General features: G+C 35.7%; 1 protein-coding gene across 2 annotated transcripts in view; it reads left to right on the forward strand.

Annotated features, from left to right (window-relative positions):
* The window catches only part of INTS7 (integrator complex subunit 7), a 94,918-nt gene that overhangs the window by 26,134 nt on the left and 52,316 nt on the right, over positions 1-16,468 (forward strand). For both annotated transcript variants that reach the window (XM_068541472.1, XM_068541473.1), the window contains 3 exons: positions 459-505; positions 4,181-4,380; positions 4,864-4,986. In XM_068541472.1, coding sequence (XP_068397573.1) covers positions 459-505; positions 4,181-4,380; positions 4,864-4,986 — 370 coding nt within the window. The remainder of the gene's footprint in view (positions 1-458; positions 506-4,180; positions 4,381-4,863; positions 4,987-16,468) is intronic.

The raw sequence follows: 16,468 nt of genomic DNA on the forward strand, positions 1-16,468 counted from the left end.
TCTATCCATATTTCCTACTGCGTTTCTACTACTTCATACTTACTCTGTTTTTCTAAAATTCAAAATATTTGGTATATATTTTATTGTTTACGTAAGTGATTGCTTGTGTGTTGAAAGCTTCTGTTAATTAAAAGTGTGTCCTAAAACATTGTAGACTGAGATAGTGACCTTGAGTCTTTCAGTCATTTAGTAATGCAAGTTGCAACGATGCTCATAAATCAGAGCATCTTTCCTTGAAAATCATGTGGGAACAGTGTTGGCATAAGCCCACTGCTGTTTGGAGTTTTGGTTTCAGTTGCACTTCTTACCCCACCTGGCACCTGACCTTAGTAATATTAGTTTCGATTTGGAGTATTGCATTTCTCCTGTGCTTACTGTGTTCTGTTTCTTTTAAGTCCTCAGAAAACTGAAGCAAATTTAACTGGTTTTAAAGATTTTGCTGTTTTCTCTTTCCAAAGGGATTTTGCTGTAGGAATCTGTAACAAAATCAGTGAAATGATTCAAGGTATGTATGCTTCATTTGGTATTATGAAGTAACTTAATGGGATTTATATTAATAATAGCTGCTAACATTTATTAAGTACTTACTGTGTGCTAGTCACTATTCATTCATTTATTCATTCAAATAATGTTTATTAAGTGTCTTCTAAATGCCAGAACTTTCTAGGTGCTTAGGATACAGTAGTACACAAAACAAAGCCCTTGCCCTCATGTAACCTACATTCTAATGGTGGAAGGGTTGGTGGTAGCAACAGATAAGTAAATTTATGACATATCAGGTGCTGTGGAGAACAAGTGCGGTAAGAAGGATAGAGAGTCCCCAGAGCAGATGGCAGGATAGAAGGGGGGAAGTTTCTGTTTTATATATGTTGATCAAGGAAGACTTCTGATGAAGTGATATTTGAGTGAGAAATGCAGATATTTAGGGGGAAAACATTCTGACTTGGGGGAGAGCTGTGCTGTTAGGAGCTCTGGAACTCTCTTCACTCTGCTAACGTCCCTCCAGTATCTTCCAATTGCAACGAAACTCAAATCCAAATTCCTTACTGTAGCCTACAAAGCCTTAGTATTCTAATCTCATCTTCCATACTGTGCTTCACATGTATTACCCCATTTACCCTCATAATATTCATAAAAGGAAGCTCTGGGGTTACAGCATTGCACAGCTCTAGAGAACACGACTTTCTTTGTGTATTTCTAGATGGCATTTCTTTGAATTGCGCAATTTGGCAGACTTGGATAGGTAATACTACTACCTCTATTTTATGGAAAAGGAAATGGAGCCACAGTAAAATCACTTAATTGAAGACCAAGATACAGTGGTTGAGCTTTGTCCTGTTTCCATTTATTCCTTTGTCTTTTTTCCCCTGCTGCCAGAAAAAGGCTGTCCTGCAGAAAGCGATCATTAGAAGGAAGCATCACTCATTCATTGAGCAGGTTTTTATTGAATGCCTGCTGTATCAGACAAGATCTCAGCAGGAAACAGATGTCACACTTGAGCTGAGATAATTCAAGTAGGGTTTAATGAAGGAACCATTTACAAAGGTGTGGGCAGGGTAAACTATAGGGGATGATGTAGTCCTGTACCCCTCTATGGTGCAGGAGAGGGAGTGGTTACCAGAACCTGGAGTCACATCGAGAGGGCCACTTTGAAAAAATGACCTTCAGAATGATGTGACCTGATGTGACCCTGCAGAGAAGGAGCCAAGGAATAAATACTCGGACCTGAGCATTCTTCTCTTCCCATCTGCTGGGGCTCTCCACCCAGACAGAAGGCAAATAGCAAGGGAGTTGATGTAAGCTATAGAGGTAAGCCTCCTAGGGTGCTGGAGGATTCTGTATAGCTTGAGTGGTGGCTCTTTGGATATATTCATATGTAGAAATCCATTAATATGCATATTTAAGATTCATTTTTGTTCCATAAGTTTTATCTATTAAAAATTAAAGTAGGGACTTCCCTGGTGATGCAGTGGTTAAAAATCCGCCTGCCAGTGCAGGGGACACAGGTTCGAGCCCTGGTCTGGGAAGATCCCACATGCTGCGGCGCAACTAAGCCCACGCACCACAACTATTGAGCCTGCACTCTAGAGCCCGTGAGCCACAACTACTGAGCCCACGTGCCACAACTACTGAAGCCCACGCGCATAGAGCCCATGCTCTGCAACAAGAGAAGCCACCGCAATGAGAAGCCTGTGCACCACAATGAAGAGTAGCCCCTGCTCACTGCAACTAGAGAAAGCCCGCGCACAGCAACGAAGACCCAATGCAGCCAAAAATAATTAAATAAAAACAAACAAACAAATAAATAAATAAGTAAATTTAAAATGAAAGCAAATGAACAGGAATTAGGAGATGGAAAGAGAGACAGGGAGAAAAACACAAGGGTAGGAATGGGGGCAAGGTGGAGGAAGATTGGAGCTCAAGATATAGAAGTGGTGAGCAAGTTTTAGGAATAAAGTATCCTTAAGTTAAATTTTAAGTTGCTTGTGTTTCTGCAAAGTAAAATCTTGAGTCTCCCTAAACCTTCAGTAAAAATGTCTGTAAACACAAAGAGTCCCTCTGACTGCTGGATTGAGAATAGACTTGCAGAGGAGAAGGGGGGGATATGCGACAGGAGTCTGCCATGGGGAAAGGCCTAAGTAGAGACAATACTTAGGACACTTTTGCAATGAACCAGTCAAGAGATGGTGCTGGAAATGGACCAGTGTGATAGCAATGAAGGTGGACAGACAGTCAGATTTGGGTTATATTTTGAAGATAGAGACCAACAAGATTTGTTGATAAATTTGGATGTGGGTGTGAGAAAAATAAGGGAATCAAGAAAGACTCCAAGTTCTGAGGAGCTGTAATGATGGAATTGTCATATCCTGAAATGGGAAAAGTTGGAGGGGCAATTTCGTAGTAAAGATCAGAAGTTCTCTTTGGGCTGTATTAAGTATAAAATACATCAGAGACATCCCATTGGAGATGACCAGAGGTAATGGGATATACATATCTGAAGTTCTGGGGGCGGGGAGGAGAGGGGGAGGCAGTCTTTAAAAGCATATAGCTGGTAATAGAAGCCATGGGTTTATATAAGCTCACTCAGAGAAAGTACATAGGGTAAGAAGATAATATATTACCAAGCCCAAGGAATACCAGAAATTAAAGTGTGGATAAAGAGGAGAATACAAAGAGATTGAGAAAGGACAAAAACCAGGAAGAGTGTGAAAAAGCAGAAGCTACTGGGAAAGAGTTTCAAAGATAGACTGGTCATTCAAATGCATTCAGTACCTTAAGGAACAAAACAATAATAACATAAGCCTGATATGATCCTGCAGAGAGAAAACCAGGGAGTAAATGCTCTGACCTCATTCTTCTCCCTCCCATCTCCTGGGACTCTCTGCTTTGGCTAAACTCAAAGAGAGGCCAAATAGTAAGGGACTTAGTTGATGTAAGCCACTGTTGGATGTTGAAAGGGTATTTATGTATTCACACTAACAGTTACTTCACAGTGGCAAAACCAGTGATCAGCAGAGATAAATTAGCTTTTGACATATGTGTAGTACATTATGACTGACAGTTTTTTGTTCACTGTCACCTCAAAGCCATGCTGTAGAAGAAAAGACTTTTTTGTTATGTAGCTCCAGTGTTGACAGGAAAAGATGCTTTGGAATTAATCCTCATGGAGTTCCAGCTATGTATGCTGTAAAGAAAGGCGTTTCTACACAAAGTTCAGAGAGTTTCAAAACTGCTCCATGCACAGTCCTGATCTTAGAGTTGAAGGAAATAATTAAAATTGTAAATATAATCAAATAATCGCCATTGAGTTTGTGCATATACGTGTGTATATGTATATATGTATGTGTATATCTTTTAGTATCCTTTGGGAAGAAACAGGCAGCAAATATGACTGCTTTCTGCTGTGCCTTTTAAGGGCATTTTCTACTATCAGCGTGTAGTTTAATAAGCACCCACAACTTAATGTTAAGATAAATACTTTTGAAAAACACCTATTGAACTTGTTGATTAGCTCTAGTATAACATCTTTGTTATACTAGATGTTATAACGTTATAACCATAATACTAGTCTACTGTTTGTTTTTAAATGGTCATTTTGCTAATTGAATCAGACCTTTTAACTGTGGACTGTTATCCAGGATGATGATCAGAAATCTCTAGGCATTCTTTCTGTATCTAGGTCTAGCCACGCCAGTAGACTTGAAGCTGAAGTTGATCCCTATCCTGCAGCACATGCACCATGATGCAATATTGGCGTCCAGTGCTCGTGAGCTTTTACAACAGCTAGTCACATCCTATCCTTCCAACAAAATGGTGATTGTTTCTTTGCACACCTTTACTCTGCTTGCAGCTTCATCTTTGGTTGATACGCCTAAGCAGGTAATTTCAATTTTCTTTAACTGCCTTTTCTTCAATAAACTTGCGTATTAAGTATATGCTAAAAAATAAGTAACCCATAAGTTTTGATAACATTAAAATCCCTTTCTCGGATAAAGATCAGAGAAGGTTTCATTTCCTTTTGCTTGCTTTTTTCCTCTGTTCATAGTGCTGATTCTTAGGAGCCTTGAGAGAAGTGAGGGGGAGGTGGGGGTACACGGCAGAGCATGGAGTTGGCGGGGAAAAAAAAGGGAAGAATTTAGTGTATGAGGCCAGGTCTTGTGCTAGAACCTTGCAAGTTAAATGATAGTATATTTCTATACAAGAGGAGAAAGAGGCCCAAACATGGGCATATGGCGAATACATGACAGGGCTGTAATTCGAAATGAGCCCTGTCTCAAATATAAGTTTCACTAACTTACACTGCATCCCTAATGATAATTTCAGTGACAGTATCATTCATGGAGTGACTTATTTCCTTTGTAGATTCAGCTTCTATTGCAGTATTTGAAGAATGACCCCAGGAAAGCAGTAAAGAGACTTGCTATTCAAGATCTGAAATTACTTGCCAATAAAACACCACATACTTGGAGTAGGGAAAACATTCAGGTATGCAGAACTTTGAACATTAATATTTTATATCGAAAAATAATATAGCATTATAATAGAGCATATTGTTTTGCTTCACATTTTTATATCGGGTTGGCCAAAAGGTTTCTTCAGTTTTTTCTGTAAGATCGCTCTAGTGGCACTTAGTTGTCTTTACCTTCATTCGAAACAATTTTGTTAGATTGTACGTGACAGCTGTCATATCAGCGTACATTTAATACAAGACTTATCAAAATGGGTGAATTTTTGTGTAGCCATTTTAATATTGAAGATGGAAGAAAACATTGTCGACCTGTTATGCTTTATTATTTCAAGAAAGGTAGAAACGCAACTGAAACGCAAAAAAAAGATCTGCGCAGTGTATGGAGAAGGTGCTGTCACTAACTGAACATGTCAAAAGTGGGTTGTGAGGTTTCGTGCTGGAGATTTCTCGCTGGGCGATGCTCCACGGTTGGATACCCCAGTTGAAGTTGATAGCCATCAAATCGAGACGTTAATTGAGAACAATCAACATTGTACCCCACAGAAGATAGCTGACGTACTCAAAATATCCAAATCAAGCATTGGAAATCATTTACACCAGCTTGGTTATGTTAATCGCTTTGATGTTTGGGTTTCACGTAAGTTATATTTCCACGTGCGATTCTCTACTTAAACGTAACAAAAACGTTTAGTTATTAAAACAAATTGTGTATGTGTACAGCTGATTCACTTTGTTATACAGCAGAAACTAACACAGCATTATAAAGCAATTATACTGCAATAAAGATGTTAAAAAAAAAAACAAAAAACAAATAGCAACAGGCGATGAAAAGTGGATACTGTACAGTAATGTGGAACGGAAGAGATCGTGGGGCAAGCGAAATGAACCACCACCACCAACCACACCAAAGGCCGGTCTTCATCCGGAGAAGGTGATGTTGTGTATGTGGTGGGATTGGAAGGGAGTCCTCTATTATGAGCTCCTTCCGGAAAACCAAAGGATTAATTGCAACAAGTACTACTCCCAGTTAGACCAACTGAAAGTAGCACTCGACGAAAAGTGTCTAGAATTAGTCAGTAGACTAATCTTTCATCAAGATAATGCAAGACAGATTGTTTCTTTGATGACCAGGCAAAAACTGTTAGAGCTTGGCTGGGAAGTTCTGATTCATCCGCCGTATTCACCAGGCAGTGCACCTTCGGATTTCCATTTGTTTTGGTCTTTACAAAATTCTCTTAATGGAAAAAAATTTCAATTCCCTGGAAGACTGTAAAAGGCACCTGGAACAGTTCTTTGCTCAAAAAGATAAAAAGTTTTGGGAAGATGGAATTATGAAGTTGCCTAAAAAATGACAGAAGGTAGTGGCACAAAAGGGTGAATATGTTGTTCAGTAAAGCTTTTGGTGGAAATGAAAAAGGTGTCTTTTAGTTTTACTTACAAACCGAAGGCACTTTTTGGCCAACCCAATATTATCTTTGTCTTTTTCTAAGTGTTTCAATCTAAAAAATTTCTAAGAGCATTGTTGATATTGGTGGCAGAAGTTAGAAGTGGCAAAGTAAATATATAAAACTTCTTTCTTTTTTTCCCTTTATTTTTTTTCCAGTTTTATTGAGATATAATTGACATAGAGCATTGTATAAGTTTTAGGTGTACAGTGTAATGATTTGACTTAACATCATGAAATTATTACACAATAAGTTTAGTGAACATCCATCATCTCCTAGATACAAAATTAAAGAATTTAAAAAATATTTTGCGTGATAAGAACTCTTAGGATTTACTTTCTTAACAACTTTCATACATAACTTAACAGCAGTGTTAATTATATTTATCATGCTATACATTACATTCCTGGTACTTATTTATCTTATAACTGGAAGTTTGTGCCTTTTGGCTGCTTTCATCCAACTACCCCCTGCCTCTGGTAACCACAAATCTGATCTCTTTATCTATGAGTTTGTTTGTATGTTTGTTTGTTTGTGTGCTTGCTTTTGAAGTATAACTGAGCTACAACACTGTGTTAGTTTCTGTTACACAACATAGTAATCTTTTTCTATACATTTCAAAACGATCACCATGCTGTGTGATCACACATGCTGTGTCACCATACAAAGATATTACTTAGTTATTGAAAAATTTACATCCTTTAATGTTTAGGTTTGTTTTAGTGAATTAGACTTACCTCTCAGTTTCTTTTTAATTGTCCCATAGCAGCACCAAGGCTAATTGAGAAGCCCAGTTAAATTGTTTATGTTATTCTTGTCTCCTTTACTCAATTTAGGGAGAACAGTTTTGGTGCTGACTGTATTTATTAGAGAAAGGTACTGGATGGGTAACTTAGTGAAGTGTATTTCTCCTTTTCACACAGAGGAAAAGACATTCTTAAGTTTTCTTTTGTAAATACAAGAACAGATCTCAATCTCTAGACTTTTAATGTGACATCTTTTATAGTATTTCCTAGGTTAAATTAATGTTTTATATTTATTTTTTCTCAAAGTGGAACCCTATTTGTTTACCCATTACTGATGACAGATGCACCACTTTTAAAAAAATGCTGCTTGAAGTGAAATGGAAAATTGTCAGAAATAAATCTTACTTTCATGGATTTTATTATCTCTTGATATGATCATAGCTACAGTGTAACAAAAACCTTTGAATTTCAGATTATGAAAACTGAGCTGCTGTGTTTTTTTTGTTTGTTTGCAGTTTTCTAAACATGTTTGGTATATTATGATTGATAGTCACAAATATCCCAAGACATAAGGACAGTAATTAGTATTTGCACTTAATAGATGAGCAAATTAGGGTTCAGAGAGGCTTAATATGCTTAAGAGAGCTTCTTAAGAGGACTTAATTAAGAATTAAGAGAGCTCTGTGTCCTCTGGTGTTTTTTTCTACTAAACATATTATCCAAGAAGAGAATATGCTCAGTCACTTTAGGGAACCAAACCAAGTGAGAGCACTGTATTATTCCATCTCATTTCTTTCCTTATTTTCAGATAAATCACACATACAAAAAAGTATGTACAATGTATATTTAATAGTTTAAGTAATAATTGTAAATCAAAACCCATGTAACCACCATCCAGCTAGAAAGAGAACACTGCAAAATCACAGAACCCTGCTTCCTTCTCTCACATGGTTCTCCCTGATCAGAGCCTTAATACCCACCCAATGGAAACCACTGTTTTGACCTTTGTGATAATCATTTCTTTGCTCTTTATAGTTTTACCACCTATATATATGCCTCCCTAAAAATATTGTTTAGTTTTGTTTGTTTTTACTTCTTTTGCTCAACATTATACTGATGAGACTCACTCATGTGGTTGCATGTTTTTTTCCTTTAATTGCTATACAGTTGTCCCTTGATATCTTTGGGGGATTGGTTCCAGTACCCCTTGCTGAATACCAAAATCCTCAGATGCTCAAGTTCCTTGTATAAAATGGTATAGTTTTTGCATATAACCTATGTATATCCTCCTATATACTTTAAATCATCTTTAGATTACTTACAGTACCTAATATAATGTAAATATTATGTAAGTAGTTGTAAATAAAATGTAAATTCAGTGTAAATAGTTGCTCTTTCCATGCTCTGAAATGGTTAAGAGCTATGACATAAGAATTTTCGGTCTTCTGAGGGTATAGCTTTGAAAGTGCCGTTAAGTCCATCTGAACCTGGAACTTCCTCCAGGGATAGAGTTTTGAGAATATTTCCAATTACTTACATGGTTATTGCCCTATCAAAATTTTCTACCTCTTGAATCAGTTTTGATAATTCGTTTTCCATTTAATTTATTTTGCAGATTCATTAGTATCAGTATAAAGAACCTTTATAATTTTTAGTATCTCCGTGTTTAAAATTTTACCTTTATTTTATTCTTACTATTGTGTTTGTGTTTATATTCCCCTTTTCTTGCCAGAAGCATGGCTTTCTTGTGCCTTTCAAGTGGTTGGTACATTTATTTTTATTCTTCTGTTTAATAATGAAAGCACTTAAGGCTATTAATTTTCTTCTTAGTGTAGGTTGGCCACATTCCATAAATTACAACTTTTAGTGTTCCCTTTGCCATTAATTTGAAATGCACTTTTTAAGTCAGATTTTGTGGTATAATTTAATTACAGAAACTTTTCTAGGTACACAGTTCTAGATATGCAGTTCAAATTTTGACAGATGTGTACAGTTGTGTAACTACCACCACAATTGTGATATAGAACATTTTCAAATCACTCCAAAGTTCCTTTGGGCCCCTCTAGTCAGTCTTTCTCCTAACCCCTGACTAGTACTGAACTGATTTCTATCCCTATAATTTTGCCTTTCCAAAATATAAATGGAATCATACAATATGTAGCCTTTTGGGTATGGCTTCTTTTGCTTAACATAATGCTTAGCATAATTCACCCATGTTGTAACATGAAGCAGTAGTTCGTTCCGTTTTACTGCTGAGTAGTATCCCAGTATATGGACCATAGTTTATTTATCCGTTGACAGCTTCATGGACATTTGAATTGTTTCCAGGTTTTTTTTGTTTTTGTTTTTTTGCTATTGTAAATAAAGCTTCTATTGTACAGATCTTTGTAGGACATTTCTTGGGTATATACCTAGGAGTAGAATTGTTGGGTTGTGTGGTAAATGTATGTTTAACTTTGTAAGAAACTGCCAAACTGTTTTATATAATGGCTGTACCATTTTACATACTCACCGGCAATGTATGAGTTGTAGTTCTTTATCCTTGCTAGCACTTTTTATTGTATGGTTTTGTAATTTTAGCCTTTTGAATAGTTGTGTAGTGGTATCCCATCGTGGTTTTAATTTGCGTTTCCCTAATGACAAATGATGTTGAACATCTTATAGGCTTGTCATCCAGATCTCTTCTTTAGTGAAGTGCCTGCTCTAATCTTTTATGCTGCTTTTTTTTTTTTTTTAGGTTTTCTTCTTGTTACTGAGCTCCTTATATATTCCAGATACAAATACTTTATCAGATGTGTATTTTGCAGATATTTTCTGCCAGTATGTGCCTTGAATACAGTATCTTTTGAAGAACAGAAGTTTTTTTGTTTTGATGAAATGTAGTTTATCAATTTTTTTTTTCCTTTTGGGGTTGTATTTTTGTTTTTTATCTAGGAAGTCTTTACCTAACCCAAAGTCTCCAAGATTTTCTCATATATTTTCTTCTAGAAGTTTTATAGTTTTAAGTTTTATATTTAGCTCTATGTAATCCATTTTGAGTTGACTATTGTATATGGTGCAAGGTAAGAATCGAGGTGTGTTTGGATAGCCAGGTGTTCCAGCACCATTTGTTAAAAAGACTATCCTTTCTCTGTGAATTACCTTAGCATCTTTGTTGAAAATGAGTTGACCTTATCTATATAGGTCTATTTCTAGATTCTGTTCTGTTCCTTTGGTCTGTGTATCTGTTCTTAAGTCAATAGCACACAATTTTGATTTCTGTAGCTTGGAATTCTGTAAGTCTTGGCATCAGGTACTGTGAGTCCTCTACCTTTGTATTTCTTTATTTTGGGTGTTCTAGGTCCTTTGCCTTTCCATACAAAATTTCGAACCAATTTGTCAATTTCTACAAAAAAGTCTGCTAGAATTTTGATTGGTATTTGCATCTATAGATCAATTTGGAAAGAATTGACATCTTAATAGTATTGAGTTTTCTAATCTATGAACATGGCATATCTCTCCATTTATTTAGATCTTCCTCAATTTCTCATCAGTGGTTTTTAGTTTTCAGCATACAAATTTTGCTCATATTCTGTGAGATATCCCTAGGTGTTTCATGGTTTTTGGTTGCAGAATCGTCTCTCTGTATTGCATCTGCTGATTCAACCAACCACCAATGACTCAAAAAAGTATTGCAAAGAAAATCCCAGGAAGTCCCAAAAAGCAAAACTTGAATTTGCCACCTGCCAGCAATTATTTACATAGCATTTACATTGTGTTAGGTATTATAAGTAATCTAGAGATGATTTAAAGTATGTGGGAGGATGTGCGTATGCAATTTATATGCAAATACTACACCAGTAGTATTTGAACATCTGTAGATTTTGGTATCCTCAGCAGGGAGTGGGGGGGGGTCCTGGAACCCCTGCGGATACTGAGGGGCGACTGTATTGTAAATGATTTTGTTCTTTTAATTTCCATGAGAGCAGTTTTGATTTCCTCTTTGACCATGGAATTAGTTTAAATAATGTTTTTATCCCCTTTTTTCTTATTCTTCTTTTATCCCATTTATTAAGATGTAACTGACATACATCACATACATAAGTTTAAGCATAATGGTTTGACTTACATATATTATGAAATGATTAACACAGTCAATTTAGTTAGCATCCATCATCTCATATAGATAAAAAGAAAAACAAGAAAAAATTTTTCTTTTGCTTATGATGAGAACTCTTAGGATTTACTGTAACAATTTTCCTATATAACATACAGCAGTGTTAACTACAGTCATCATGTTGTGCATTACATCCCTAGTACTTATTTTTCTTATAACTGGAAGTTTCTATTTTTGACGTGATAAGCTTTTTATATTTGTTGATGGAATTTTTGTTGTTGTTAACCTTTTCTTATTAATTCCTCATGTTAAGGTTTCTTTGTGGCACAGTGTAGGATCATTTTTTGTAAACAGTTCACAGAATTTGAAAAGAGTATATTTTCTATATAATGTAATATATATATTAAGTAATACAGATAAATATATAATATATATATTATGTGTTAATATATATTAATAATATATATTTCAGTATAAAACTGTATGAAATCTTATTGATACTATTCAAGTATACTATATCTTAAATTAGTTTCTCTTTTTGATCTGTGAAGTTTTGATATTCATTAGCTTCTCATGCCAATTTATATGTAACCATTTTAATTTAAAAATCTTAATGCTATCTTGTTCCACAGATAGAACTTTTATTAATGTAAAAGAATCCTCTCTCCTATTTAAAGCTATTTTGGCCTCAAGTTCTTTATGTAATATTAATATTGCCTCTTGTTTATTTTTCTTTCCACATTATCTATCAGGTCTTTGCCAATTTTGTTATCCTCAGCCTTTCTCTGTCATTTAGGTTTGATTCTTATAAATAGCATATAATTAGATTTACCTCTTTAGACTTAAATCTGAGTCTTTTTTAGTAGTATAACTTATTTACATTTATTGATGTAACCGAGTTTTTGTACTTCTTTTATAAACAGTCTTATTTTAGACTGTTTATAATGTGTCCTTTTTTGTTTCCTTTGTTTCATTACTTTGTTATTTTGGTCAAGTTTTCACTGTTGCTTTATTCTCTAGTGAATTAAAAAGATTTTAGCATGGTAATTAAACATTATTCTTACTTTCCTACCTTTATATTTAATATATTAATATAAGAACTTGTGTATCTCTATAAGGAATGAAAAGTATGGTGGTTGAAATATTGCAAATTTAGCAGGCTTAAATTCTCCTCTTTTCTACTCCCCTTCATTCCTTCCTCCCCCTGTATGTTGTTAAAATAATCTGGAATTTAATTACCAGTTACTTTTTTTATACTATGCAGTTATCGTATGAAATTTTTTTTGTAATATTTGCATTGAACCTCACAACCACATTAATGGTTACTTAAGTGTTAACTGTTTTGTTGATTTCACAGCTTAGGAGTATTTCTTCAATATACCACATCTTCCTTGAAGTTTTTTGTTCTGATTTATCTTTATCTTTCTTGTGGCTTTTTTCTTTAGTTCTTTTTAATTGAAAATACATTTTATTAAATATTTGTCTCTCCCACAAAGAATTTTTTCCCACTGTGCCTGAAATCTGAGCATATTGATTTTAATTAAATGGATGTGGTCAAATAATCATTTTTTCAAAGCCTGGGTGTATTTTTGAAAATATTGAAATAGAGCAGAAGAAAACAGTTCTAATGATTTAACCTTTACAAGGTAATAGCTTGTTGATTTCAAATTTAAATTTTACTCTCAGTCACCAAGAGTAATTATTTTTCTTCAAGGTTTTCCTCCCTCCTTCTTTTCTTTCTTCATTCTTTCCTCCCTTTCTTCCTCTCAGCCAGTCTTATCACTGCTGATTGATTTTTGAGTTTTGGTATTTCAGGTGCAAATTGTGTGCATTCTATTGCTATTTTTACGGGTGTGTTCGTAGGTATTATAATTTCCACCTGTAATCAGATATTCCAGGTTTAAAGGAAATACTTTCATTCTGAATGTCTTAAAAACCTGAAGGAAGGAAGGGCCTAAATCAAGGCCCAAGTATAGCGTATCATTGTTAAGGTAGTCAAAAACAAATAATTTCATAGGAACAAAAATATTTTTTCATGTGTTTGTATTTCTCTTTGGATTTTTTTTTATATGTCTTGCTATAATATCCATTTGTGTTGATCAGTATTAATAGTTTACACTATTCTGATGTTATTGTCTTATCTGAAGAGGTTGATTTATGCAACCTGTCTGTTACACAGCAAAAGATTATTTGTTCTGGGTATTCTCAAAGACGTAATTTTATTTTTGACTTGATCTCTCCTAAGATTTCTGATTGTATCTTACCTGATCCTAGAAGGAATGACAAGTTAAACATGAGAATTAGCTCTTTTAATAATCTTTTTCTTTTTGTAGTTAGTACAATGGAGACATAGAAAATTTAGAGGTATTATGCCTCTGGCAGAGTACTTTTGTTTATTTTTTAATTGAAGTATGGTTGACATACAATATTATATTAGTTTCAGGTGTATAACATAGTGATTCAATATTTAAATACGTTATGAAATGATCACCACAATAAATCTAGTAACCATTTGTCCTCATACAGACTTACTACAGTATTATTGACCATGTTTCTTATGCTGTACATCACATGCTGTGACTTATTATATGACTGAAAGTTTGTACCTCTTAATCCCCTTCACAGAGTACTTTTAACATGACATTTTTCTTTATTTTGAAGATTATAAACTTTCTGCCATGCTTTTTTGGAACACATCCCTGGTGGCCAGTCCCATTCTATAGTAGAGGAGAAGCCCCCATTTAGGAGCTGACCCAGAAAACAGTAATTCAGGACAGAGCCTCAGTTGAGCAGTGAGTTAAACCAGCCTGGAGAGAGAAATTCAGACCAAATAGTCAGTGACAGTGACAGTGACAGTGGTGGTGTGTGAGAAAGGGGGCTCCATTTGAAGAGTTAGATTTTTCCTTTTTGTTCATTTGAAAAATGGTCCTGGTAAGAACAATTTTGTAACAGGTAACATCCTTGAAACAGAAACTTGAACCATATTTCATCATTGAAATATGACTGATGTGCTATTTCTGGGGAACTTTGATGTGCTCCATTAAGCTTACTACATTGAATTAATGGACCTTTAAACCAGTATGTAATTACAGAGATCATTTTAGGTATCCAGTACTGTGCAAAGTGACAGAAATTAGAAGATAACACTGTAGATAATTTTATAGATTTTTCGAACACTTTGTTCAATTTTTTAAATGGTAAATATTTTCTTCTTTAAAATTATTAATATCATCATCTTATGTAACATGTCTCAACCTTCTTGATTATCTCAAAAGGTTAAATATCTGTTATACATAGAGCACTTTATAAGACATAATTTTGAATATGTGTAAATACAGGACATAACCTATGGGGCTATTTGGTTAATAATTTTATTCCTAAGTACAAACTAACAGTACAAGGCAGAACAATTTAGGCAGTAAAAAGTGGATAAATGGAGGTAGCCTACGTATTTAAATAAATAAATTAAAACTGTAATATTACCAAATGGCAATGACTTTTTTTTTCTTTTGTAAAAAAGCTTTCTTTTGAACTTCAAAAATAGCATCTATATCTGCTTTTTTTAAAATTAAGTAATTAATTAATTTACTTTTGGCTGTGTTGGGTCTTCGTTTCCGTGCGATGGCTTTCTCTAGTTACGGCAAGCAGGGGCCACTCTTCATCGCGGTGCGCGGGCCTCTCACTATCGCGGCCTCTCTTGTTGCGGAGCACAGGCTCCAGACGCGCAGGCTCAGTAGTTGTGGCTCACGGGCCTAGTTGCTCCGCGGCATGTGGGATCTTCCCAGACAAGGGCTCGAACTCGTGTCCCCTGCATTAGCAGGCAGATTCTCAACCACTGCGCCACCAGGGAAGCCCTATATCTGCTTTTATATCTTCATCCCCTACTCGTTCTTTAACATACTTGCTTATAGGTCTGTTTCCTTATTACTTTGCTTAGTTACTTTAAAAGATCACCAGTGTTCTTCTTAATGCTAAATCCAGAGCCTTTTTCTGCCTTTATCATCTTTCCTTTTGATACATTGGACACTGTCAGCACCCCCTTTCTTTGGTCCTTAACTGTCCTCACTTACTCTTCCCGCTCTCTGAACTGCACCTTCTCTGGATTCTTCACTCCCCCTTTTCCTCGGAGTTGAATCTTTGAGTTGACTTCAGTCTAGGCCCTTTCTTCCATTTCTTCTCTGCCACTCTGAGGGCTTCCATTAATATAAGCACATGCGTCTTCTAACAGTCTAGTCCTCTTACCTGAGCTCAGTTGCTCTCCAGCATAGTAGCTTGCAGAGGTTGTGAAGTGCTTTGACTCTCAGTAGCTGTTTAATCTTACAGACAATAGATATCACTGCCCGCCTTATATTTTATTTTAAATTTCACTTCCTTTCTTTGCCAGTATATTCATGTGTCAAAATTCAAATGCTACAAAAGGCTATACAGTAAAATATTTCCCACTCTTCTGCGATCCACTCAGCTCCTTTGCCCAGTGGCAACCAGTGTCTAATTTTTTATATGTTTTTCCAGAGATGTATAAATTCTGTATAAATCTTTACCCCCATTTTACAAAGAAGTTGAGACTCAAAGATTTCAGTAATTGGCTCAGATCACAGAGATGGTGAGCGGCAAAGCCAGAATTCTAATGAGAGTCTTCCAGTTAAAAATCTGCTACAGGGCTTCCCTGGTGGTGCAGTGGTTGAGAATCTGCCTGCCAACTCAGGGGACACGGGTTCGAGCCCTGGTCTGGGAAGATCCCACATGCCGCGGAGCAACTAGGCCCGTGAGCCACAATTACTGAGCCTGCGCGTCTGGAGCCTGTGCTCCGCAACAAGAGAGGCCGCGATAGTGAGAGGCCCGCCCACCGCGATGAAGAGTGGCCCCCACTTGCCGCAACTAGAGAAAGCCCTCGCACAGAAACGAAGACCCAACACAGCCATAAATAAATAAATAAATAAAAATTTAAAAACTCAACTTCATGCCCATTAAAAAAAAAAAAAAAATCTGCTACATCTCAGATTCCAAATGCCTGGTGGATATTTCTTCTTGGACTTCATATCTCTTCCTGTTTTCTGTTCTTACTCAAAAATTAGTTTATCCACATAAATTCTCAGTCTTTGTAAATGGAACCAACATTCTCTGGTCATCAGTTTTGAAATTTTGTAATAATAATTGAATCCTTCTTGTTCATTCCCTCGTATACAATCTCCTTCAAAATGTCTCTCATGTT

The sequence above is a fragment of the Eschrichtius robustus genome, chromosome 3 (genome assembly GCF_028021215.1).
Source record: "Eschrichtius robustus isolate mEscRob2 chromosome 3, mEscRob2.pri, whole genome shotgun sequence".
NCBI lineage: Eukaryota > Metazoa > Chordata > Mammalia > Artiodactyla > Eschrichtiidae > Eschrichtius > Eschrichtius robustus.